At 51.0% G+C, this 24,557-nt stretch overlaps 1 protein-coding gene and 1 long non-coding RNA gene across 2 annotated transcripts; both read left to right on the top strand.

Annotated features, from left to right (window-relative positions):
* The first annotated feature begins 1,570 nt into the window (after positions 1 to 1,570).
* LOC138101949 (uncharacterized) lies at positions 1,571 to 2,699 on the top strand. Its single transcript, XR_011147289.1, has 3 exons — positions 1,571 to 1,595; positions 2,046 to 2,153; positions 2,682 to 2,699. It is a non-coding gene; the product is annotated as an uncharacterized lncRNA (long non-coding RNA).
* Positions 2,700 to 7,316: 4,617 nt separating this feature from the next.
* On the top strand, positions 7,317 to 10,270 carry LOC138101954 (EF-hand and coiled-coil domain-containing protein 1-like). Its single transcript, XM_068999696.1, is given in 3 exon segments — positions 7,317 to 7,639; positions 7,641 to 7,965; positions 9,860 to 10,270. Coding segments are annotated over 3 exon segments (1,044 nt in total). The 5' UTR covers positions 7,317 to 7,331.
* Positions 10,271 to 24,557: the final 14,287 nt, after the last annotated feature.

Raw genomic sequence — 24,557 nt, 5'->3', positions numbered from 1 at the left:
GCTCCCGCCCCGGGAAGGAAAATTCCTGAGGTCGATCCCCACACAACTCCACCCTGGCTGTGAGGTCACAGCAGGCTCTGAGGTCACAGAGGTCCCAGAGCCCTGCGGTTGCACAGCACCACAGCGACCGAGCAGTCCGGCGTTGACCACAGCTGTTGCGGCAGCGGCGGTGGCGGCGGCGGCGGTGCTGACCTTGGGACAGCAGCGTCAGGACTGTGGTGGCTGCGAGAGCGGAGGGACTGGCTGAGGGCAAGGCACCATGGCCCTTGCTCTGCGCCTCTTGCTCCTGCTCCTGCTGGCAGTGGCCCTGCCTGCCAGGGCTGCCCAGGCTGCTCCGATGCCAGCGCGCGGAGCAGGTGAGCCAGCGGCCGGGCTCCCCTTTCCCGGGACAGCGCTCCCTTCTCCCCAGGAAGCGTGGGGGAGGGTTTTCCCCAGGGCTGTAGGGAGGGCTTCTGTGGTGGGAGTGAGAGAGCCCTGAGGGGCCCTGGGCTGCTCCAGCCGCCCCACCAGGGATGTTGCCCAGGGCCTGCAAAGAGGGAGGAGAGGCACCAGGAGCCAGCCCAGAGCTCCCCAGGCCCCTCTGCAGCTTTGGCCATGTCCGTTGGCATCTGGCTCCCACGGCCTTACCCAACCCCCTTGCAGTGCCCAGTTCCCTAAGGCAGAAGGGGATCCCAGCACACCATGGAATGCTTCTGATCTCTGCTCCCTTCTAGACTGGGATCAGGACATGGAATATCTGGAAGCCCTCCTGGATGACGGTTTGAAGACCTCGGCACATGCTGGAGGCAAGTTCTCAATGTCCCTTTTTAGTGACACAATGATCAGCGTCACTGTGGCAAGAGCTCACTCATGTGCCACTCTCCTTAACATCATCTCAAGGCTGAAGGATTCTGGAGACCTTGCCCTGCTCCCTTCTCGAGCCCTGAGTGATCCCACAGGGTCGTTGTCGGGGGAGGAAGGAGCATTTAGCTGTCAGTCTTCTTCCCGTGTGCAATGCCAGTTGCTCCTTGCGTGTGCTCTGTGCAGCCACGGAGAAGAGTAGAGAGGGAAGGGGCCGGGCCCAGGGCTGTGCCCCGGGGCTGTGCCCGGCGCGGCTCCTCTGCCGGCCCCAGGGAGCCGGAGGATGTCGAACAGTGCCAGGGAAACTGTTCTGTCCTGACTTTCTTTGCAGCTGAACCTGTTGGTGAAGCAGCTTCCCAGCCCATGTCCACGACTGAGCCTCTGGGGGATGGTGAGGGTAGGTCAAGACCTTTTCCCCGGGTGAGCTGCCAGCTCACAGCCCAAAGTTGACCAGTGGGGCAGAAACAACAGAAGCTTCTCTGGCTGTTGAGGTACAGGTGTGTCTGCAGGGAGGACTTCTCCAGCTCCTTTGCTGGCTCCTGCACGCAAGCCTGACTCCCATCGCAGGGGTGAGTAGTGAGTCCCTGCTGACCCCACAGGCTGAGCACTGGTTTTGTGGGATCCACTCCTAGGAAACTGAACTACTTTCTCTTAAGGTCCTCCGAGAAGGAGGAACAAACCTACAAGAGTCAAGAAGTCCCTGGAGAAATCCAAACACAAGGTCCACTTGCTGAGTGATCTGGAGAGACGGCGTGGTGGGTGCATTTCCCTCAGCCTTCTCCTGAGCCTCAGCAGCCGGGGGCTGTCGCTGCACATCTGCACACGCCGTGCCCGGCACAGGGGAAGGGATCCATCGCAGCCTCGCGGCCCCGCTGCTGCTTTCACGCCCTGCAGGGCTGTTTCCCAGCCTGGCCTGGCTGCAGCTCCTCCCCAGCCTCTGCAGGAAGGCATTTGGCATCAGCTGACAGGGTGCCCAAACTGCCCCACGGGCCATGCACACCCTGAGATCCCCTGCAATTTCCTGGTCTCTGGGTAGATCAGGAGTGGGGGCTCTTTGGAGGAGGGAGGGCCCTGGCCCAGCCCCAAGAGCCTGGGCATTTTCCTGATCCTGATCCATGTCTTTGACCAGTATTGCCTCCTGAAGATGCCACCTCCCCATGGGGAATGGTTCCACCTGACCCAGCTGTCCCTCTTCCTTTCTCCAGAGATGGAAGCAGAGGCTGTGCTGAAGGCGGCATTTCCCGGAGGAAGCAGTGGCTCATTGGCAGCCTCTGCTGCAGGAAGGGAGGCCATGCCAGGCACAGTCACAGGAGGTAATTGCTGAGCCTCTGGGCCTCAGCCCTGCTGAGGCTTGAGCTGCCATCTCTGCTGCTGGGCAGTGCGGGCACAGCCCGGGCAAGAGCAGCACAGCACAGAGGAATTCTCCCGAGCAGGCTCAGGGCACGCGGGTACTGAGCAGTCCTGCTGGGCTCCCTCCGTGGGAGACACGTCTCGAAACCTGGGAGCGGCTGCAAGGGGTGCCCATGGTGGGGAAAGGGCAGAGGGGCAGAGCAGGGCTGCTGTGTGTCCTGACAGGGCCTGACTCTGTCCCCCTGCGCTGTGGGAACTGTCCCAGCAGAGGGAGGGAGGGGCAGTTGTGGCCCTGCCTGCTGCAGATTTCCCAGGGCTGTAGGGAGGGTTTCCATTGTGCAGAGCTCCCCAGGCCCCTCTGCAGCTTTGGCCATGTCCATTGGCATCTGTCTCCCACGGCCTTACCCAACCCCCTTGCAGTGCCCAGTTCCCTAAGGCAGAAGGGGATCCCAGCACACCATGGAATGCTTCTGATCTCTGCTCCCTTCTAGACTGGGATCAGGACATGGAATATCTGGAAGCCCTCCTGGATGACAGTTTGAAGACCTCGGCACATGCTGGAGGCAAGTTCTCAATGTCCCTTTTTAGTGACACAATGATCAGCGTCACTGTGGCAAGAGCTCACTCATGTGCCACTCTCCTTAACATCATCTCAAGGCTGAAGGATTCTGGAGACCTTGCCCTGCTCCCTTCTCGAGCCCTGAGTGATCCCACAGGGTCGTTGTCGGGGGAGGAAGGAGCATTTAGCTGTCAGTCTTCTTCCCGTGTGCAATGCCAGTTGCTCCTTGCGTGTGCTCTGTGCAGCCACGGAGAAGAGCAGAGAGGGAAGGGGCCGGGCCCAGGGCTGTGCCCCGGGGCGCTGTGCCCGGCGCGGCTCCTCTGCCGGCCCCAGGGAGCCGGAGCTGCTGCCGCTGCCAAGCCCTGGCCCCGGCTGAGTTTAGAGCTGCCGGCAGCTCCAGGGAGTGCTTTCTGCCCTGCCTGCCCTGCAAGGGGCTCCTTCCTTCCCAGCGTGGGGCCACTGCAGGCACGGGCTCCCTCTGCCCGTGCTCCTGAGTGGAAGGCAGAGATGAGGGAGTGCCGTGGAGGGCACTGATCACCCAGGTGCACCCACTGCCACTCCGGCCCGAAAGAGAAATGGAATTACTTTCCATTAAGGTCCTCCGAGAGGGAAGAACCAAGACATTGAAGACAAGAAATCCCTGGAGGCATCCGAACTTCTGGACCAGATGCTGAGTGATCTGGAGAGACGGCGTGGTGGGTGCATTTCCCTCAGTCTTCTCCTGAGCCTCAGCAGCCGGGGGCTGTCGCTGCACATCTGCACACGCCGTGCCCGGCACAGGGGAAGGGATCCATCGCAGCCTCGCGGCCCCGCTGCTGCTTTCACGCCCTGCAGGGCTGTTTCCCAGCCTGGCCTGGCTGCAGCTCCTCCCCAGCCTCTGCAGGAAGGCATTTGGCATCAGCTGACAGGGTGCCCAAACTGCACCACGGGCCATGCACACCCTGAGATCCCCTGCAATTTCCCGGTCTCCGGGTAGATCAGGAGGGGCAGCAGTTTGGAGGAGGGAGTGCCCGGGATCAGCTCCAAGAGCCTGGGCATTTTCCTGATCCTGATCCATGTCTTTGACCAGTATTGCCTCCTGAAGATGCCACCTCCCCATGGGGAACAGTTCCATCTGACCCAGCTGTCCCTTTTCCTTTCTCAAGGGATGGACCAAATGGCCATGGAGGAGACAGCGCTTCCCGGAGAAAGCAGGGGCTCATTGTCAGCCCCTGCTGCAGGAAAGGAGGAGCTGCCAGCCACGGGCACAGGCCCAGGAGGTAATTGCTGTGCCGGGCTCAGTCGGGCTCAGCCCTCGGCGGGGCTGTGTGGCAGCAGCTCTTCCCCCAGGGCCCGCCCTTGCAGGGCCCGGCAGCAGCCAAAGCTGGAGGCGCCTTGGCTTCGAGGCCTCTGGAGCTCGTTCCGCAGCCCCTGGCAAACGGGACTCGTGCACCAAGGTCCCTCCCGCTGCAGCCACCTCCCGGAGCTGGCCCTGAGTGCCCAGAGGCCCCAGGCACAGGAGCAGCCCCGAGCGGGAGCCCTGCCGCAAGCCCAGGGCCAGAGCCAGCCCTGGCTGCCACACTGGGCAGGGCTGCTGTGTGTCCTGCCAGGGCCTGGCTCTGTCCCCCTGGGCTGCGGGAGCTGTCGCGGGGCAGGGAGGGTCGCGGTGGCAGCTGCTGCTGCAGGGATGCCTTTGGCCCGTGTCCCTGGCAGGAGCCCCTGCCCGAGCAGCTGCGCTGCCCCTGGGCTCTCCTCCCGGCCCTCTGGGCTTTGTTGGTGGCACAGCCTGGGCCCAGGGGCGGCAAGGGGCCTGCAGGCCCCAGCTCTGGGGAAACAGAGAACGTCCTGGCCGTATCCAACGTGCTGCCAGCTCAGCAGTGGTGCAGAGCACGGGCTCACGCTCCCCATTGCTCCCGCAGATGTGCTTGGCAAGTCAGGCACAAATGCCCAGGATACATCGAGCAGCCCGAGAGTTTTCTGCCCCCAGGATGTGCGCAAGTCCTGCATGGTAGGCACAGTAGTGACGCTGATCACTGTGCCACTTTCCATGGTCCTGTGCTATGTCGGGTTCCGGTGGTGGAAGGGCAAGGAACAGTAAGTTGTTGATCTCCATCCCCCAGCTTCCTTTAAAGGCTGCTTGTAGACAGGAAACATTCCCAGGGAGGCTGCTGTGGAGTTGTGGCGAGGCCATGGTTGTCCACACAACTCTGCTGAGGGTTCTGCTGCTGTCCAATGCTTTAATTGGCCTCTTAATGGCTGGGCCTTGTCCTGGGGAGCCCGCTCGGGCTGCAGCCAGTGCTGGCTCCCACAGAGGCTGCCTGGCCAAGAGCAGCCCCAAGAGCACCAGGCAGGGGCAAAGCAAGGCGGGGAGGAGAAAGAGCGGGGCCGAGATTGCCCTTGAAAGGCAGACGCTCTCTGGGGCCCGCTCCTGGCCAGGGACCCTGCCCAGAGCCATCCCCGGCATGCTGGGGCCTCGAGGGGCAGCTGTGCACCTGGGCCAAGGTGTGCCAGCAGCTGCAGCCGTGCCGGGGAGCCTTGCCAGCTCTGGGCCCCGCTGGGAGGAGGGTCCCTGTGTGCCAGGTGCAGCTGGGGGCCTCAGACACCTCCTCTCTCCACAGTCGCCCTGCTCCAGCTCCAGCGTCCCAGCCAGGAAGGCCCGGCTCACCCTCGCCTCCAGGGAGCTCCAAGACCGTCCATTTTGACAGCTCTCAGACATGGCCTCGGCAGCAGCCGCAGTCACCCAGAAAAGCAGAGCACCAGCACTCTCTGCCTCCCCCACGCCCCCCCCGCCCAGCTGTGAAGCAGAAGCCCCCCGAGATCCCCCCACCTCCTCCCCTCCCGAGCCAGCCACCCTGGTCCTCCAGGTAGGACTGAAACTGGACCAGCCAGAACAGGGCTTGGGCTACCAACAGCTTGGGGCATCTGCTAGAGTCAGTTCTCCGACTGTTGTACCTACAACAGGAAGGGCTGAAGACACTTCCTGTGCCCTGTCTCATCCTTTGCTGCTTTGATTTTCATGCAGCTGAATGCTGGCTGAATCTCTTCGAAGAACTTTATTTGCAATAGCACTGCCTGTTTTACCCCACCTGTAAGCAGAAAAAAATAAAAAATTCTTCAGTTTAGACTTCATTTCTCGTGTGGTTGGGCCACTCAAATTTTGAGCAATTAATTTTCGATGGCGCCTCTTCCCTTTTCCTTACTAGCTAAAAAAAGTTCATCTGGACACAAAAATCACCAGAATTCCTGAGATTTACCTCAAAGCCCAGAGGACAATCTAGCACAGAATATTCTTCCTGTGTACTGCACAACAAGAAATATTCTGAGGAAATAGTGTGGCAGCTGAGGCTCATGGAACTCCCAGAATACTGAGCCTGCAGAGGAGGCAAAGAGCCCTGGCAGTGGCTGAGAGGACTTCTCCTCTGCAGGCTCCTCTGAAAGTGTGTCACTTCAGGAGGGAAAGCTTTTAAACCTTTCCCTTACCTTCCTGCTGGGCTAAAATGTACGGCTCATCCTGAGAAAATACTAAGCTACAAAAAAGTCTCCATTCCTCAACAATAGCTACTCAGGTGCTCAATTTATCTTAAAGAGCAAAGCCAAATGTGATCAGATGAATCATCAAAGCCTATTTGCAGAGAAACCCCACCACACGTGAGCAAACATTTATTAGCGTCAGTTCACTCAAAAGAAACCCAAGCCTGTATTAACCAGTGTTTCAAATGAACTTGAATTCTCTTTCCTCACGTATCAGTGGGACAAAATCCTATTTTTGTCCTAGGGAGAATCTTAGAATGATTTACTCTTGACAGGACTCCTTGGATGGTCCCCAGACCTGACCCATGCCTTGCCTGGGCTGTTAAAGCAGCCTCTTAGCACCACATGACTTTGCCACCCTGCTCAGACCTTGGGCACGGCTGGTGCCACAGTCCCCTCTGGTGCCACGGTCCCCTCTGGCTCGTGGTGTGTCCCTGCTGCTGGAGGAGCCCTGCTTGTGCTGCTCCCTGGGTTCAACAACGCCGGTCCTACTCCCCAGCCAAAGAGAGACTAAAATCACTGCTTTGGGCAGCTCAGCATTTGAACAGGTTTAGCACTTACTCATCTCTATCACAGGCAATTTAAAACCCACATACCTACACCATAAAGTCACCTCATCTACAGAGGTAAGGAAGCCTGAGCAAACAGAAGGTCGACTTTCAGGCGCATTGGGTTTTTAATTTCGTGGAGAAGCACTCACTTGTTCACAAGCCTCACTTGTCAAACTGGATTGTGAGATGCTATTGTCTTGCTGCTATTAAAGAGGAAGCAGGGAGAAATTACTTAAGAAATCAGAAACAAGCTTGGGGCGCAGGCTTGGCACACAAACCAAGCAGGGTGGCACCTGCCCGCTTTGCCTGAATCCCTTTTCCTGACGGACAAAGGGGATCGCGACTCCGCTGTGGGGCGAGCCGGGCACTCCGTGAGCAGCGCTGGAGCAGCGCCGGGGCAGCGGCGGCCCTGCCCCGCCCGTCCCGCCCATCCCATCCCGTCCCGCCGCGGGCCAGGGCTGAGCTCTGGGGCCGGTGGGCGCTCGGGATGGTCGGGCAGCTCCGCGGGACGGGCGGGCGCAATGGAGCCGCCTGAGGGCTGGGACCCCTACGGGTGGCCGACCCGGCGCACGCAGTGGCTGGTCAGCGCCCTCGCCTACCACTACGGGCTGGACCGCGGCGTGGAGAACGAGATCGTCGTGCTGGCCACCGGCCTGGACCAGTACCGGCAGGAGATCTTCCACCACCTGGACTGCGCCGGGGCGGGCCGCATCCCCGGCGAGGATTTCCGCACGCTGTGCCAGGTGCTGGGGCTGGAGGAGGCGGCGGACCCCGAGGAGTGCGCGGGGCTGTGGGACGGGCTCTCGGCCGAGCTCACCTTCCGCCAGTTCCGCGCGGCTCTGCGGCCACTTCAGCACCCGCGTGGGCGGCGCGGGGCCGCGGCTGCCGCCGGGCCGGGAGAGCGAGCACATCGAAACCCAGATCCGCCTGCGCAGCCCCCGCCGCGCCGACCCCGCCGGCCGCGGAGCCGCGGGCAGTGCCGAGCGGCGGCCGCCGGGGCCCTGCTCCCGAGAGTGCTACGAGGAGATCGTGGCGCTGGAGCAGGCCGAGGACCGCATGGCCAAGCTGGAAGAGGAGAACGGCAGCCTGTGGGAGCTGGTGGAGGACACGCGGGCCGCCCTGCAGAGCAGCGATGCGCGGTGCCTGGCGCTGCAGGTGAGTCCGGGGCGGCTTCTGCACCGGCCTCCCGGAGGCGGCTCGGGTGGCCCCGAGTGCTTCAGGAAAGATGCTGCTCTCGGAAAGTCAGTGTTAAAAACCCCTCCACCTCCAGACTGAGACCCAAGTTGCTCGTTCATCCTCGGCATTAACTTTTTAGCAAAGTTTAGTTGCAGGGAGGCTTTAAGGAGAAACTTATCTTCACCAGTGTGCCATTGGACGTAGCTATGGGACAGGCTGATGAGCACTCTGTTAAAAGTGTAGGGGAGTTCAGCTTAACAAACCCAAGTGTACAATGCTGCTGCTTCTATTGCACTTTCAGTCAGGATGTGCTGATACCATATACTGGATATGCACCACTGCAGGGTTTTTCCTGAAGTGGGAAAGAACTTCTGGAGTCTTACCTGTACAAGCACGTACAGTGCCTCAGTCATAAGTGCCTCAGAAACCTTAGAAGTACATTTTCTTCAGAGCGTGGTCACAAGATTTCAGTTCTGTGGGCAGGCTGATGAACAGTCTTGGGCTCCTCTGCAGAGCCCCATTAATTCTGGGGCTGGTTTCTGCTGGTTCTGCTGTACTGGCTCGAGTGAAACACATACACACTTAACAGCAGTTAAATTACTCTGCCATGAAATAGCATGGGACAGGCAGGGCAGTGAAGGGCAGCATGGACCAGTTGTTCTGGCAGGTCTGATCAGGTCTGATTTGATACTAACACAGGACTCACAGAACTGCTCCATGTGTGACACTGCCACTTGCCTTCGCTGGCTGCTCCTCTTCACAACGTCCATCATGGCAGGTCAAAGCCACTTTTACCATTTTCATCTGAAAAGGGAAAGGAAATCTGAAGCAAACATGAAGTCATGAGTCTGAGGCCCCAGGAAGAATAAAAACGACAAAGAGGAGAGCTCCAGAACACCCCCCAGCTGCTCCCTGCTCTCTTCTTCTGAACACAACTTCATGGGAAATATCTTTTTCAGCACACTACTTGACTTCTGAGTACAGACCACAGTAATGACATTAAAGCTATACAGAAACTTGTGCAATACCATAATAGTGAGTAGTTTGAATACTCTATGTATAGTTAGGTATTAAAAACTACTTTCCAGAGATCTTTTCCTTGTCTCTGTGTTTGGCAAAGGTCAAGTAGCTTTAGTGTGGGAGTGTGTTGGGTTTGGTTTGGTCTGGGTCTCCCCTATGGTTTTGTATTTTTTTATGATCCCAGTTGACGCCCTCCCTATTTTATTCAAATTACCCTATGTGGCAGCATTGTCTCCTCCCAGGGCTCTGCCAGTCACCCCGACACCCCTCCCATGCTTCTGGAAAGTTCTGGTCTGGGGGCCCGGTGATTGGTCCTGGGAAGGGAGTCCCTCCCTTCTTTTCATACGGTTGGTTCCTGTTTGTGTCCTTTACCTTGTTTGCCACACCTTTCCCTTCCCTGATTGGTTGTTCTGTAATCCCTCCCTTGTAACCGCCCCTCCATAAAATCCCTCGCACAAGCCCTCCAGGCTGCTCACTGCTGGGCACCCCTGGTAGGGGAGGTCTCCCGTTCGGGGGCCCAGTAAACCTGCTGGATTTAACCCAACGCTGAGCCTGCCCCTTTCTTCCACCACCTGCCTCCATTGCCGCCGTCCTGTGGAAGGACCCACGAGCCAGACCTCCGGTCCCTCTGATACCAGAGGCTGGCCCCCGCAGCCTGCTGCGTCCAGAGCTGACCGGGCTGAGTGGGAACTGCTCCAAGGGGACGCAGAGGCACTTTAGCTGCTGATCAACTGTATGTGATTCAAAAAAAACCCCAACAAAGCACAATCCAGCCATTTTCAGTCTTTATTAAAATGTCAGTTGCTTTAAAACACATCAATTTCTCCCTGCTTTCTGCTCCTGGTCATTACAGGTGGGACTGCGGAAGAGCCATGCCAGCCATAAAGAGGAGGGAACCTGTTTCGTAGGGAGTAAGAGACCATCAACACAGAAGCACTCCCAGACCAAGTGCCTCCAAAGTGTCCTGAAGGAAATGGAGCTCATCCGGAGCTCCAGGGATGGGCAGATTGAAGAAGCATTCAAGTTCAATCAGGAGCTGGAGAGGGAGCTGAAGAGCTCTCAGGAAGCTCTGGTCAGCCTGGAAGACTGCAACCGTAACCTGAAGAGGGAGCAGGCGGAGACGAGGAGGAAGGTGGAAGAGGCCAGACACGCCGTCCTCAACAGTCTTGGCAAAGTGAAGGAGCTGGAAGAGAAAGCTAAGGAGGTGCCACATCTGCAAATACACGTTCAGCAGCTGGAATCACAACTGCAGCACTACAGGTAGGTTGGAGTCTGTCAAAAAGCGCCTATAAAGTCACAGTGTTGGGACACAAGTCAGTCTGAGAATCTCTGGTTGTGGCTTATTAAACGTCTCCAAATACATCTTGTAAAATCTAGCCAGAGGGAAATTAGAAACTGCTTGTCCATTTTATTGGGTTTCCTCTTATGGATCCCTATCCCTAAGAGAACTGGGAGCATTCAGTGGAAGGTAGGCCAAGTAAGGGTGGGGATCTACAGAGAGCTGAAGTTACTCCTCAAACACACAGCAACAGAACTCAGCATGGCAGTGCTTCCAGAAAGCCCCAAAACAAACTCCTGACAGTCCTTCAGAAACCATTTCCAACACACTTATTTTGTCCACTGCATTTCCTGGTCATTAGGTCCCATCCCAAGCCAGCTGCAATCAGATGGCTGACATTCCATTTCATAAGAAAGTTCTTCAACATGTCCTAGGAACTGGGGAAAAGCACACAAGGACAACTTCTGGCCAGTGGTTTTAAACTCTGCTGTGACTTCATTGCTTCCTCACTGGCAGAATAGGTAATACTGAAGAGAGACAAGCCGAAATGTTCCTAAACCCACAAAATAATATAGTGGGAATCTCAAACAAAGAATACATTACTCAACTAAACCCCGCTTTTGTAACAGCATAAACAAATCTTTCCAGAAGCCAGAAAGTTGGTCATGAATTGAATAGTTCACTGGCTTTATTGCTTTTTATCTCAAATGAAACTTGGACTCATAGATGGTTATGAAGTGTTAGGCATTTCTGCCCAAGTTTAAGACTGACCTGTGGCATAAAATCGAGTTTATGTTCTCACTGACCCAAAGCAAAACCAGTATTTATGGATATATTTTTACCTGCACTACTAAATCTAGTATTTTAATGAATTGCCTTGTCATAGGTTAGCAAGCATAGTCCCGGAAGGGATGTCCTTGCCAAGGGGTGCTTACAGCTTCCTCTGGGACCTGACAGAACCTATCAGCTGGTTTGAATATGTTTGAATATGGACAATTCTTTAAGCCACTTAAAGTTGTGACCGCCTCTGTGATCCACACTTAAGAATAGACAAACCCCCCAAGCTCTCTCTCGTTTCCGGCGCTGGCACAGGTGGCTGCGGGCCCCGTGTGGGGGCCAGCGGGCCAGGCCACGGCCATCGTGGTAGCCATGGGCCTGTTCCAGCCATGGAACCCCCCCCCCCCACTGCCTTGCCATGGGCAGCTGGAGCGGCTTGGCTCTCCCCCCTCTCCACTGCGATAAGAAAAATTCAACATTCCAGCTGCAAAGCTGCAAGGCCGAGGTGAGATTAACCCTTTTATTGCTGTGAAGAGCTGAAAACCTGAGGGAAGAGAGAGAGGAGATGCTTAAAGCTGAGATTCTGTTGTGAAGCTATGATCTATCAGAGTATCCCGTTGTAATTTCATGAAGATATGGGGGGTGGAGTGTTCAACTCGTGAGCAATAGGCAGATGCTGATGCAGCTGTAATTTCATGAGAAGTTTGGACAGGGAGAGATGAACCAGATGAGGACTTTTGCTCCAAATGGGAAAGGAGAAAACCTCAGTTCCTAGAGATGCTCCCAGAGATAGTCCTAAAGATGAAGATGAGGAAGACCCTTTGCTCCCAGGGAAGGAGAAGGGCCTCTGTTTCTTTGTTTCTGAACGGCTCAACCTTAAAATTGTACCCCAAAAAACTTCAAGAGTGGACCCTCGAAAGCAGTTGCAGGAAAAGCTGCAAGTCCGGGGAAGGGACTCACATGTGAGCAGAGAGACTCCTCTTCCTAAATGGACTGAACAATATTTGGAAGTGGGTGGCTGTCTCGTTGTGATAATGTTTTCATAGCATGAGCAAGCAGAGACTTCTCTTTCTAAATGGACTGAACAAGGTTATTATAGAAGTGGTAACAGACTGAACATCTGAAGGGTTGTCTTTTTATATTGTCAGTGGGAGAAGGGAGGAAGGTGGGGGGACGAGCAGAGTTCTGAAGGTGGTATAAAGTTTTTTTTTTTTCCTTTTCTTCTTTTAGGTCTGTTAATAAACTTCTTTATATCCTTTCAAGTTGGTGCCTGCTTTGCATTTCTCCTAATTCTTATCTCACAGAAGATAAACAGTAATGAGTATTTTAGCCCAAACCACTACATGCCTCTTCTGAACTCCTTGTCTCTTCCTAAACTTACACTTCCTCTGTTTGCTTATAAGAAGAATTCATAGTGAGTTCTTTGTGGCATCATAGCTCTTGTACTGTTTTATGAAGTGAGGAAATTCTAAAAATAACCATTTTATCCAGTGTCTTTCTGTGAGCATTGTGTATGTTAATACTTGCATGGTTGCAGAAGATCAAAGAAGATAAAAGCATTTCTTTAAACATCTATAGGATTTAAAAAGCAGCGTGAGGGCACGTAATGTTCGAGATGACTGTCAGGGGTCTCTGGATGAATGATACAACTCCTGGTGCTAAAAGGGATCCCACAACTTGTCAGGTCTATCATGTCCTCCTTGGCACGAGCACCAGAGATTTACTATGAGCTCTTGTCCTGTGGAATTGCTTTTCCAAAATATGATGAAGGATAAAAAAGATCACCTGGAAACGGGTAGAGGTGAATGAGTTAAAGGCAGTAAGGAATGTCCACTGGCCTCGCAGAGCAGGGACTTTACGGGTTACGTCAAAACCAAGAGTGTGAGTTTCAAAATGTAAATTACATGTTCCTTGTGAGATAACCTTCATGTGTAATACTTATTTTTAAATTGCATGCTAATTTAAAGTGACTGTCAAGCTCAGGAATGGTGCTGAACTGACCATTTGGGAACTACACCCCTTTTTTAGCCCCCTGGCACATTTAGCAGAAGCCCAGGCTTTGAGATTCCCTGTTGGCCATAAAGCACCTCCCACTCCCCATCCACGTAAAACAGCTCTTGCTGTAAACAGTTTAACTCAGAGATGCATAATGGTAACTGGGACTTGCATGCCTGTGGTCATATTCCACAGCATATGGAATGCCATCATTCCACACATTCCCCGGGGTGGCACCAAGGTGCCCAAACTGGCAGAAAATAGTCAATCAGCAGTGCAGAGCTGTGTGTTAGGGTGGGGAAAGGGTTCAGCAGCAGCATGGCTGGCTCTGCCCCACACAGCCTGGCCTGTCCCAGCTTGTCCCGCTCCTTTGCTTGCTCACACTGGTGCTAAGGCAGCACAAACTCCTCCTGCTCAGGGAAATTCACCTTCTCCTGATGTGCAGGAGTCCACATCCACGGCTGTAGCTCGGGTGAGGTGCTGGGAGTGCTTGGTGAGGGGAAGAGATGGCTTGGCTGAGGTGTGGAGAGGGAGGGACAGCTGGGAACCCAGCGGGTTCTGACTGTCACTTGCCAAGGGTGTCACTTGTCCTGTTAGTTCAAGTCAGTCTGTGTTTCAGTCACTACTCCAGTGAGCAGTTTTCTCCCTTGCCAGGTGCCACACAGAGTTTGTGAGCAGGATCTGGGCTTGGCAAGAGCTAGTGCTGCAAGGTAGTGGTGGAGAGAAACGGGGGGGATTTGGGTGTTCTGCAGAAAGCATTCACAACTGCAGATATGTCTCCCAAGAATTCACCTTAAGTGGCTTGGTGAGCCACAGCTTTCCTCCAGCTGAAGTCACATTTCTTCCAGAGAGGATCATCTTCAAGAGTGAGTCCGATCTAGGAGCTTTACACACTGCTCCTGTTTATAGTTTCATATTTATAAAGGAAATGATTTCTTCTTTTAGGTTCAGACTTTAAAAGCTCTTTCAGTATCTAAATCCCTCTTCTAGACCTCCATCTGATACCTAGTTGCTCTCATTTAGATCTGGAATTACAACCATGACCTTAAGTTATAATCCCTAATGCAGGAAACAACACAGTTTGCATTTCTTCAGGAAAGTGTTTAAGTACCTGCAAGTGATTACATGTTGTCCTTAATTGGAGTATGTAATTATAATCACCTATTCCTGATTTCGTATTCCAGATTCATATTCCTGTGAATCTGTATGGCTTAAACATGAACTTCTTCTGAGTGCCAGGGTTTGAAATGTCCCTGTCACAGCGTTAGGTTCCTAACCCAGCCTAGCTGACCCAACAGTTCATAGTTCTTGTCTTCAGGTGCACATCCAAATCTTCCTACTCTAATGAGTGTGTCAGGTTTCTGTCCCCTTTCCTCCCCATGAGACATCGGGACTATCTTTCAGCTTTTATTTTTTAATCCCTGTCAAGTTAGTGAGTCAGCTGAACTTTAAAGGTAAATTTCAATAAATTTCTTACTGAAAAGCTTGAGTTCAGAGGAAAAAGACATCACAAGAAATTATGTATTTATCATTGGTATTATATAAAAAGTGTGTCATTCCCAGGGCCTGATTACAGGAGAGTTTAGGAAGTCAAGCAAATCCCATTTTTCTGCAGTGCTGCCCTGGGAGGTATTCCCAGAGGACAAATCATTAACCACTATTCCCTAAACTCCCTTTTTTTCCCCCACTAAGTTTTGCTCCAGCACAAGGTGACACCATCCATGTATTCTAATATCGTCCTATGATTTCTAAGTATTGTTTGTAAAAATACCACACATTAAAATGTTACTACAGTAAAAATGTCCCATCTGCTGCTTCTTTTTATCCATTGAGCCATTTGCCCTGTCAGAAAAGGAGATTAGATTGGTTGGACATGAATTGTTCTTGCCAAATAGAAGTTGGCTCTGTTTTCTGTACTACACTGGAGGTGGCTTAGAAATTGATTACTTAATAATATTCTTTTTCTCTTAGCATTGGAGGGAACAGAACAATTTAACAAGGATTTTTTTTTTTTTGATCCCAGTGTAACAGATAAAAAGAAAGGTCATCTAGAATCGAAATAAACTTCAGAATGGAGAATGTTCACAGAGGGTTTATGTTGCTGCATTAGTCAGCAGCACAGTAATTACATAGGTCAGTGAAGGGGGTCATAAAATACCAAAAATGCTTCCCATGTGCATGATCCGTCTCCCAAATTACTTAATTATCCATCAGCACGTATATGTGTTAATGAGTAGGAATCCTTCTGGCATGGAATGCAGAGAGGCTTGTTTCAGCCCCTCGTATTCTCCTGTAAGTATGAAGATTCAGGCCTCTAGCATCATTTTCTCCATTTATTTATTTATTTCATCAGTGTCAGTTTGTCTAAGAAGTTATGCTTTAGGTTATCCTATACTGGAAGCAGTTCCGTTTTTCTTCTCTTTCAGGAGACAGTGCCCTGATCTTTTCAGTAATTCCTCAGGTTATCATTCACTCTGTAAAATACAACAAGATGGACCAAACAGGTCCAAATCAGTAATCCAAGAAGAGGAGGGGAATATTGAAATACTCCCAACTAGTACAGGATCAGCTCCGTTAAGTGAAGAATAAAAAGCCCTAGGAAGGAAACACTAATGCACAAAAGAAGGTGTCTGTAGTAGGTTATTTCCAATCAGAATGGTAATGTTTTAGATTTAGGCACCCTAGAACTGTTCTTCTACTTTAAAAATTAGACAATAAAGAAAATCCGGACAATTTCTGCTTGACTACTGTCATCAATACCAACTCCTCGCTTTTGTGAGGTGAGGGACATCTTGGCAATTTGTTCCAGGTGGCACAAAATTTGAGTGGGAGCTGTGGGTGTGTGTGTGCTGGACCACACCCAAGGCTGGACAGACCTGCAGCCGGCAAAGACAGGGAGCAGGGACCGATGTCAATCAGTAGGAATGATGGCACTCAGGGAACTGAGCTCACAGAGAGTGAAATGAACTATTAACTGCAGAGGCTCATCTGCAAAAGCACTCAGATTCTTCTGGATGAACTGATGTCATCGCATTTTATTTTCTAATTTTGCTGTAGCTGATACTGTTTGCTGCTGAAGAGTGTGGGAAGTTTTTTATTACAGAGAACTCTGCCAAAAACCACCGAGCCTCACATTTTTGAAGAAGTTAGCAGTAGCAGGCAAATATATTCCCATCATATGAAGCTTAAACTACTTGTGGGTCTTTAGCCATAGAAGAAGCGTAAGCTAAGCAAGCAAATCAGATTACTCTCATTGGGAACACTTGAAAAGAGCATTTTGATTTCACAAGAAGGGATAGTGGAGGGTATTGTTATTTATGTGTGAGGAAGGAGACAACTCTTAGATAAATTAAAAATTAAAATAATTTATTGGAAACAGAAAAATTTAAAAATTACAAAAATTAGAAAAATATATAAATTTGGGATCCTATGGCTCGATAGATGGCATGCCCCAGGAGTGCAGGGATCTGAGATCTTCTGGCTGAGACAGCACTGGACGTCAGGTAGAGAAAAAGGACTTGCAGTGCTGAGCTGACTTGGGGCTGGTCCAAAAGTCAGAAAAAAATTATTCAAGGCTCCTTCATAGGAGTAAGGCTTTTAATGCCCAGCACTCACACCCACCCACAGCTAGCACGCACACCACTCCCTCTGACCTTCCTGAGGCTTCTCTTACTTTTTATAGTTCCTTTGCTCCGCCCCAGCCTGCCCACAGCCCGCCCACAGCCCGCCCCTTCGGTTTAAAGTGATTGGTGCTTTCCCTTTGAGAGACATCTCAGCCCACCAATGGCTCGTCGTTGTCAGAGGGGTGGTATCAGTTGAGATAAGGGCGGTAAAATGCCCTCCTTAAAATTCAGGTTGCCATGGAGCTTGCCTGCCGGCTAAGGGCTGAGGGGCTAAAAATAGCTGGTGGCTGCTAGAAATTGGGGTTTTTGGAGTTGGGCTTTGAGTTAGAGTGCCAAGTAAAAACTGTTAAAAAAATATTAAAATACATCCAACACATCTTAAAACACTTGTAAAAGTAGACAATAAACATAGGAAAGAGAAATCTTCTGGTGTACAAGTGGTTTAAAGTTTGAGAAAGGGACATAACTTGGGGATTTTTAAAACTGAGGATTTTTAACTTGGAATAGTGCAACTCTCTTAAGAAACTACTTTGAACAATTGAAAACATTGATAATGGGACTTGATTTTTGTACCTGGGCTGATGGGTTAATTTTAACATTCAATTTAAAAATATTGAACTCAGAATTAATTGATTAAAACACTTAATATGCAAAGACCAAACACAATTAGGGATTTCATGTATGACATTATGGTAGAGAGAACTGTACAGAGCAATTTAAATACATTAATTCTGCATTGTAGAAAATGTATAGCACCTCTTTCTGTGGAAGAGCTACTTTTATTTCAAACACAAGAGTCTTGCAAAACTTCCCATGATAATAGCAAAACCTTCCCTTCAAATCCGTTCACATAACTGCAAGTTCATTTATCCCCAAGGAACCTGTGTGCTTCGACACTGGAAGCGTAGCCACTTCCCTGGCCTTTTTCCTGGGCTTTTCCTTCCACAGTGTTTATTCTTGGGAGGCTTTCCCTGGCTTCTCACTGAATCCCCCTTTCATCTGGCTGCCCGTGTTTGCTGTGCAGGGAGTGAATCAGCGGGAGCACCATGGCAGTGCCACACACAGGGACACCCCCGTCTGCCCCGTCCTGCTCTGTTTGCTGGCCCTGCTGGAGCTGTCCCTCAGCAGCCCCCAGCACATCCCCTCCTGGGGATGGAGGATGAGAGTGCCCTGCAAGCCCGGCTGCAGCAGTGACAAAGCCACAGCCCTAAGTTTGGAGCACAGCGCTGTCAGGTTTAAGCCAAGCTCTGAGTACAGTATTTTCACTCTCCTGGAGCTGGTAGGTCTGAGGGGCACTGCTTGGCACAAAATTACACGAGGCAGAAATAGGAGCAATTAGAGCAGAGCCAAGGCTTGTGAAAGTTGCCAAAGAGGAGGTTTTGCTACCCATTTCTGTGCTTGGAAGGGTGGCAAACAGGCAAGGGTGGCATTTCCAGTGAGGGTACACCTGAGTTTTGTGGGGCATCCCTCTGTTGTCACCCGTGAGCCCCCCTGTCGCTACTGAATGACGTTAATAAATCAAATCTCAAACTACCACTTTAAGATACAAAAAGGAAATAAAATTAAATGTTTCACTTGGCTTTCATGTTGAAGAGGCAGTTTCCTTAGTTGCAAATTATTTTTCTCTCAGATTTCTAATTCAACCAACCAACCAAACAAAAAAAGGAATATATTCAAACTGTTATAAGCAAAAGTTAGGAGAGAAGCTGGTCCTTAGTGTGAAAGGTCTGTGTTTCCATTAATGAATGTCCATGGCTCTGCTTAATTTCCAATGCTGTCTCTGTCAGCAGAGAAGAATAAGAAAATCAAGACAAAGAACATTCTTAGTTTATTTTGTCAGTAAAACTGTGTCTCTGCTGCTGGAGCCCTGGCTGGGATGCGACAGGTTTTTCAGAAGTCTTCCAGCTGTGAAATATTCCCACCACTGGCAGAATATTCCTGGGTAAATGCACTGACTTTGAACAATAGACCTTTCAGTGCAGCCAGGGATTGGTATCTCTCAGAAAAGCTGTGATTAATCTCTCTGCAGCAGAATTATACACCAGGTTTGTTCCTGTGCTGTCAATCTCACACTCGCTGCTTTCCTCCCTCTCTCCTTGTTCCCTGCCTGCTTTGCTCTCTTTGGTTTGGGGATCTTTGTTCATCGTGATTTACAGTTTCCAAAGGATGCTTCAAATGCATTTAAACATAGGAAACTTGAAAATTAAATAACTATAAAGCTTTTTAGGTAAATACTACTATGTGGGATATGAATGATCTAAGTTTTGATTTCACATCAAAACCCCATCATTAAGGATCTAAGATCCTGAGAGTTTAGACCTGTACAGTTTAGAAATTTGAGGAACTGTCAGTCCCTAAGGCTTGGCACTTGTTTTGAAGTATTACAAGTAATTTATGTTTAAATTGCAGTTCTCCAGCCTTACCAGTTAAGGCCCTGCTTCTGCAAGCAGCAATGTCTTGCATCAAACAAGTATTTTCTCCTAGGTAGGGTGCACCTTGCTTATAATCCAAATTACCTCTATATCAAAATGATGATGTTTTTAGAACAGAAAATGATTAATGCTGGAAAGGCAGCAATTATTTCTTCCCCTTCCAAGCAGAGGGAGCTTTCCTGTGGCAGGTTCCCATGGACCAGCTAAATTGATGGATCTCTGTTTCCTGAGCGAACATGACGCACGGAGCAGCAATCACCGGGAAGTAATTGACGGTTTGCTGTCTCATGTCCTCAAGCCAAACCTTTAATTCTATTAATCCACATTTACCTGTCATCATATGCCGGAAACAAACAGCAAATAACCCCTAAAGAAAGCAATGACTCCACGGGCAGAGCCCACAAAGACACCCCGAGCCCTCCCGCTTATCTGGTCAGTGCCTGGAAGGCTGAGCTGAATTCTTCCCTCCCTAAAGAAAGAAAAGGCCGTGGAGAGCAGAGGGGGGAGAAGGAGCGGTTCTGCTCGTTACCATGAAAAAGGAGCTGTCAAAGCATCACCTTCTTTCATCCTTCCTGCCTCGCCAGCCTTTTGCTGACCCGGGGAACGAGAGCTCAAATCAAAGCGTGCGGGCGAGCGCTGGAGCTGCGCAGAGCAAAGGCGGGGCGCGGGGATGGGACGGGGCCCGGCAGGCACAGCTCAGCTCGGCTTCCCTCCGTTCACGGGGCAGAGGCCGGTGCACACACAACCCCTCCTTCTTCCAGCCCTGACCCTGCCGGGGAGGCTCCTGCGTGGAGAACACGAGCAGCCAGGTGCGGATGCCGCCTGTGCTCCGGGGCAGCAGCAGCAGCACGGCGTGTCCTTGTCATGGGCACCCGAATGTCCTCGGGCAGCTGCAGAAAGGCTCAAAGCAAAGTTTAACTGCTGGCACAAGAAGGGCGAATTTTAACCGAGTCCTGTGTTGTAACAGCTCACAATGGGCAAGGCGAATGGGAGCTGGGAGAGCTGCTGAGGTACAGAAGGAAAATCAGGAACTGCATTGTTTTTAAAGGCAGGTTTATCAACCACCCATCAGCTCAACATGCTGAGACCCGAGTTCACTTCCAGGGGTTTATTATTTTTGGTGAGGTTAAGCAAACCCATGCTTTTGAATTTTGGTTTGCCTTTTAATCAAGCTTAGAATGAAGCGACTTTTCAGTGACAAAAGTCCTCCCAGGACCCTGGGAACACATGCTGCCTTGCCAAGCTTTACAAAAATGCTTTATTTTTTCCATTACTTTATAAGTGAAACTGTAAACCCATGATCTGGCCCAGAATATAATAACAAAAAAGTGCCAGGTCAGAGGTGAGTGCTACAAAACAGGTGTAAAAAAGCTTAGATTGTGCATCCTTAAATTTAAAGGGCTTCCCCTCCCTCCTCGATTAAACAAATGCATGCTGCACACACTGGTTATTACCGCAGGCCTGGTTCCTACGGTATAGCACCGTGTCCCGCAGCCATAGGGAGGAGGAGGAGGAGAAGATCCAGCAGGCAGGAGTTGTGCAGCAAGATTGATTTATTTAATTATTTTACAAACTCTTTTATAGACTTTTTTCTTCATAGCCTAATTGGACAAAGGGCCAGCCACCCCTTGGGGGTGATTGGCTAAAATCCTAAAACATCCATTGTCAAAATATTTTTCTACTATACCATAAACAAGACTTTTCAAGGTTGCAGGTGTCTGGGTTGTTTACATTCCCTGCTACCTCTTCTGTGAGAGAGAAAAGTCTCTCACGGACTTAGAAAATAACAAGAAAATCCTCGCTAGCAGCATTTTTGTATCTACAATTCCCCCTTTTTGTTTTATAAGAGAACAACTCTACTATTAATGCCAAATAGTAATCTACATCAGTTATTAATTCTAAATATGTCCTTAAGGCTTTAACTATCTGACTCCATAACAAGAAATTTAAAGTTCAGTCTCTGCTTGTAGAAGGACCATCCCAGTCTCTGCTTGTAGAAGGACCATCTGCCTGATGGTTGACATCCTGGTCATCATCAGAAGAGTCATTAGGCTGATGATCTACATTCTGGTCGCCATTTGGATGATTGGCGTTCTGGTCATCATTCAGAGGTTGCCTGTTCTGCCTCTGGTGCCGTAGGGCAGGGCGAATGCATTTTGAAGGTAGCCACCATATCCCAGTATCTGTGGAAACGCAAGCATACCCACGACCCCAAACGACAAGCTCATGTGGGCCTTCCCACTGGTTAGTGAGTAAATTCCGCACCCAGACTCTTGCCCGGGGCAGTTGTCTGTCACCTGCAGACTGCAATGAGAAAAAATGATTCAGAATAACAGGATTATTTGAATTTTGTGGTACTGTAAGGTGATTAATTGTATACAAAGCTTTTGCTAGTCGGCTCTGTGGGGTTTCTCCATGCATTCCCCTTTTCTGTTTGTCCAAAACACGCTTCAAGGTACCATGAGCGCGTTCAACAATGGCTTGGCCAGTAGGAGAATGTGGGATACCAAAGGTATGGTCTACACCCCATAGGTGTAAAAACTGCCGTGTCTTCTCCGAGGCGTAGGCAGGACCATTATCGGTTTTCACAGAAGCTGGCATGCCCAGGACTGAGAAAGCCAATTTCCAATGGGCAATGACATCACGGCCCTTCTCTCCAGTGTGAGCAGTAGCCCACAGAGCCGAGGAGAAAGTGTCAATAGACACGTGCACATATTTCAGCCGACCAAATTCAGGGATGTGAGTTACATCCGTTTGCCAAATCTGCAAGGCTTTTAGCCCTCTGGGGTTTACCCCCTCTGGCAAAGGCGCAGCGAGTCCATGACAGTCAGCACAAGCGCTGACAATGTCGCGCGCCTCGGTTGGCGTTAAATGAAACTGCTTCTGCAGGGTATGTGCACTTTGATGGAAGAAACCGTGCGATGCCTTGGCTTGTGCAATTCTGTCAGGCTGAGGCCCTACCCATGCAGGGTTTGCCAGCATGTCAGCCCTGGCATTGCCTTCCGTTAGAAAACCTGGTAAATTGGTGTGGCTTCGAATGTGCAGAATGTAATATGGATGCACTCGAGCCTGAATTGCAGACCACAAGGTTTGCAACAGCGAAAACAGAGCCACATTGTTCACCTCCTTCAGAAGGGAACAATCTAAGCGTTGGGTGATATCTGCTACATAAGCAGAGTCAGTAACCAAATTCAAAGGTTCCTGTGAGAATCGCTGAAAAGCCATGGTAACAGCCCTTAGTTCAACTAACTGAGCAGAGCCTGACTCGGATTGGTGTGTTAATGAACCACCTCAAAGGCAGTGTAGGATACTGTGCGCTCTTACACACAGTGACCCCTGCTAAAATTTGTCCCAATCCGTACGCCCCAAGCTGCCAACACATCCCGTCCCCAAAGGTTACAGGAAGTGGTAGCAATATAAGGCCTAATTGTAGCTGTGTGTCCCTCTGAATCCTTCACCACCACAGGCCGTTCACTTAAATAGCTCTGTGTGGTTCCTCCTAATCCTGCGATGGCCGATCCCACCGGGGCTAAAGGCCATGAGGGAGGCCATGCAGAGAAGGAGATGATAGTTACATCAGCACCAGTATCAATCAAACCTCGAAGCTGAATCCGGGGTGGTTTGGCGCTTGGCAGGACCAGGGTACATGTCATCTGTGGCCTTTGGTCAGAGATGTCTGCGGTCCAGAAGGCCTGTGGAAGTCCCGTAGATCCACTGCCGTTATCTTCCTGAATTTGTTCTACCCTGGGGACACAAGACTTAAAAGGCACTAATTTAGCAAGGCAGGTCTTTTCAGGAATAGTTACAGGGGGTTTTTGTGTGGAGACCATAGCGCAAATCTGACCTTTAAAGTCAGAATCAATAACTCCTGAGTGCACTAAGATTCCTTGATGGGCAACATCAGGTTTTCCCACCAGCATCACACTGGATCCCTGGGCTAAGGGTCCATATGCATCCAAGGGAACCTTATAAATACCGTTAGAGTCTAAGACGACTGCGGCTGTGGTGTGGACATCAAACCCGTCTGATCTGTGGGGACCGTCTGATCCCTGGGTGCTGTCTCTAGGGTGGCTGGGTAGGCCTGTGCCTGTACCTGTGCCACTCTCTGGGGGAGCGACTGCATCGGAGAGCAATTCCCCCTCCTTGCACCCCAGCGGAAGTTTCCCGACAAAGGCCGACCATCGGCATGAGTCCGGGATCTACAGTAGCCTGTACAATGGCCTGGCCTGCCACACCTCCTGCACTGGGGGATCGGTGTGTTCTCTTTTTGGCTCGGCTTAGGCTGCTTCCGTCTCTTCACCTGTTTTGGTGGCTTTGGTTCACGACCAGAAGATGTGTGAACAGGCTGCAGGAACGCAGCCAAAGCAGACCTTTTCTGGTTCCCAGATCCCACCTTAGCACAGGCTTTGACCATGTCTGTTACCTCAGGGTCCCCTGGTAAGGCATCTATGATTTTTCTGCACTCCTCGCTTGCGTTATCTCTCACTAACTGCCTTAACAACATCTGTCTTAACCCGTCATCCTCAACCTGCTTCTCAAGAGAAGCAGCGACTTTCTCTACAAAAGAGAGGAATGACTCTGATTTGCCTTGAACTATTTCAGTATATCGCTTTCTGGGCGCAGACAACTCTATGGTTTTCAACAGGGCAGCCATGCCGACCTGTTGGGCTTGCTGCAGGATGCTAGAGGGCAAGTTACCCTGTAGACTGGGATCAGAGAAGGGACCAGTCCCCATCAAAGCATCCACTCCTGCTGTCTGTCTAGGATCAGCAGCAGGGAGCTGCATATTTGCTAATGCAGTCTTGTCGGCCAGCTTTCTCCAGGTTTTCTCAAAAACTGTAAATTGTACAGGTTGAAATAGAATTTGACCTAAGTGTCTGATATCAAATGGAGAAAGCAAATCCGTATTTATCACCCTTATTATCTGCATAACCTCAGCAGAACCTAGTCCATATTGTGCCACCTTGGATTGGAGGTCCTGGGCAACTTTCCAGGCAATTACCTCATGCTTGTCATGCTCCCCTGAATCTGGGAGAGCCTTATACACTGGGAAAGCTTGGATCTCCCCTTTAGGGGAAGCACTACCATCCTGAACTTCTGGCACCGCCTGTGGATGGAGTGTAACAGCTCCCCGGTTACCCCCAGAATCCTCAGATCTATATGGCATTCCAAGGATTTCTAATGACCTCCAGTCACCCTCCTCCAATGCTCGCATCTTAAGGGACTCTAAGAATCTATTATAATGCGTCGGACGCACTGTTACCGTGCAGTCCTGAAAGGTCCAGGGGCGAGACCGGCGCAGCCTTTTCCTTCGCCGCGCGGCTACAGCCGCCTGACGACCTGGGGCCAGCACCTCATCTGCCTCACTGCCTGACGAGGAATCATCAGGCAAAGGCAACTTTGGGGTGCTGGGAGTGAACAGAAATGTACGTGGAGGGGCACTTT

Source organism: Aphelocoma coerulescens, unplaced genomic scaffold, assembly GCF_041296385.1.
Source record: "Aphelocoma coerulescens isolate FSJ_1873_10779 unplaced genomic scaffold, UR_Acoe_1.0 HiC_scaffold_58, whole genome shotgun sequence".
Taxonomy (NCBI): Eukaryota; Metazoa; Chordata; class Aves; order Passeriformes; family Corvidae; genus Aphelocoma; species Aphelocoma coerulescens.
Note: the sequence above shows the minus strand (reverse complement) of the source record. Positions and strands in the feature narration are given on the sequence as shown.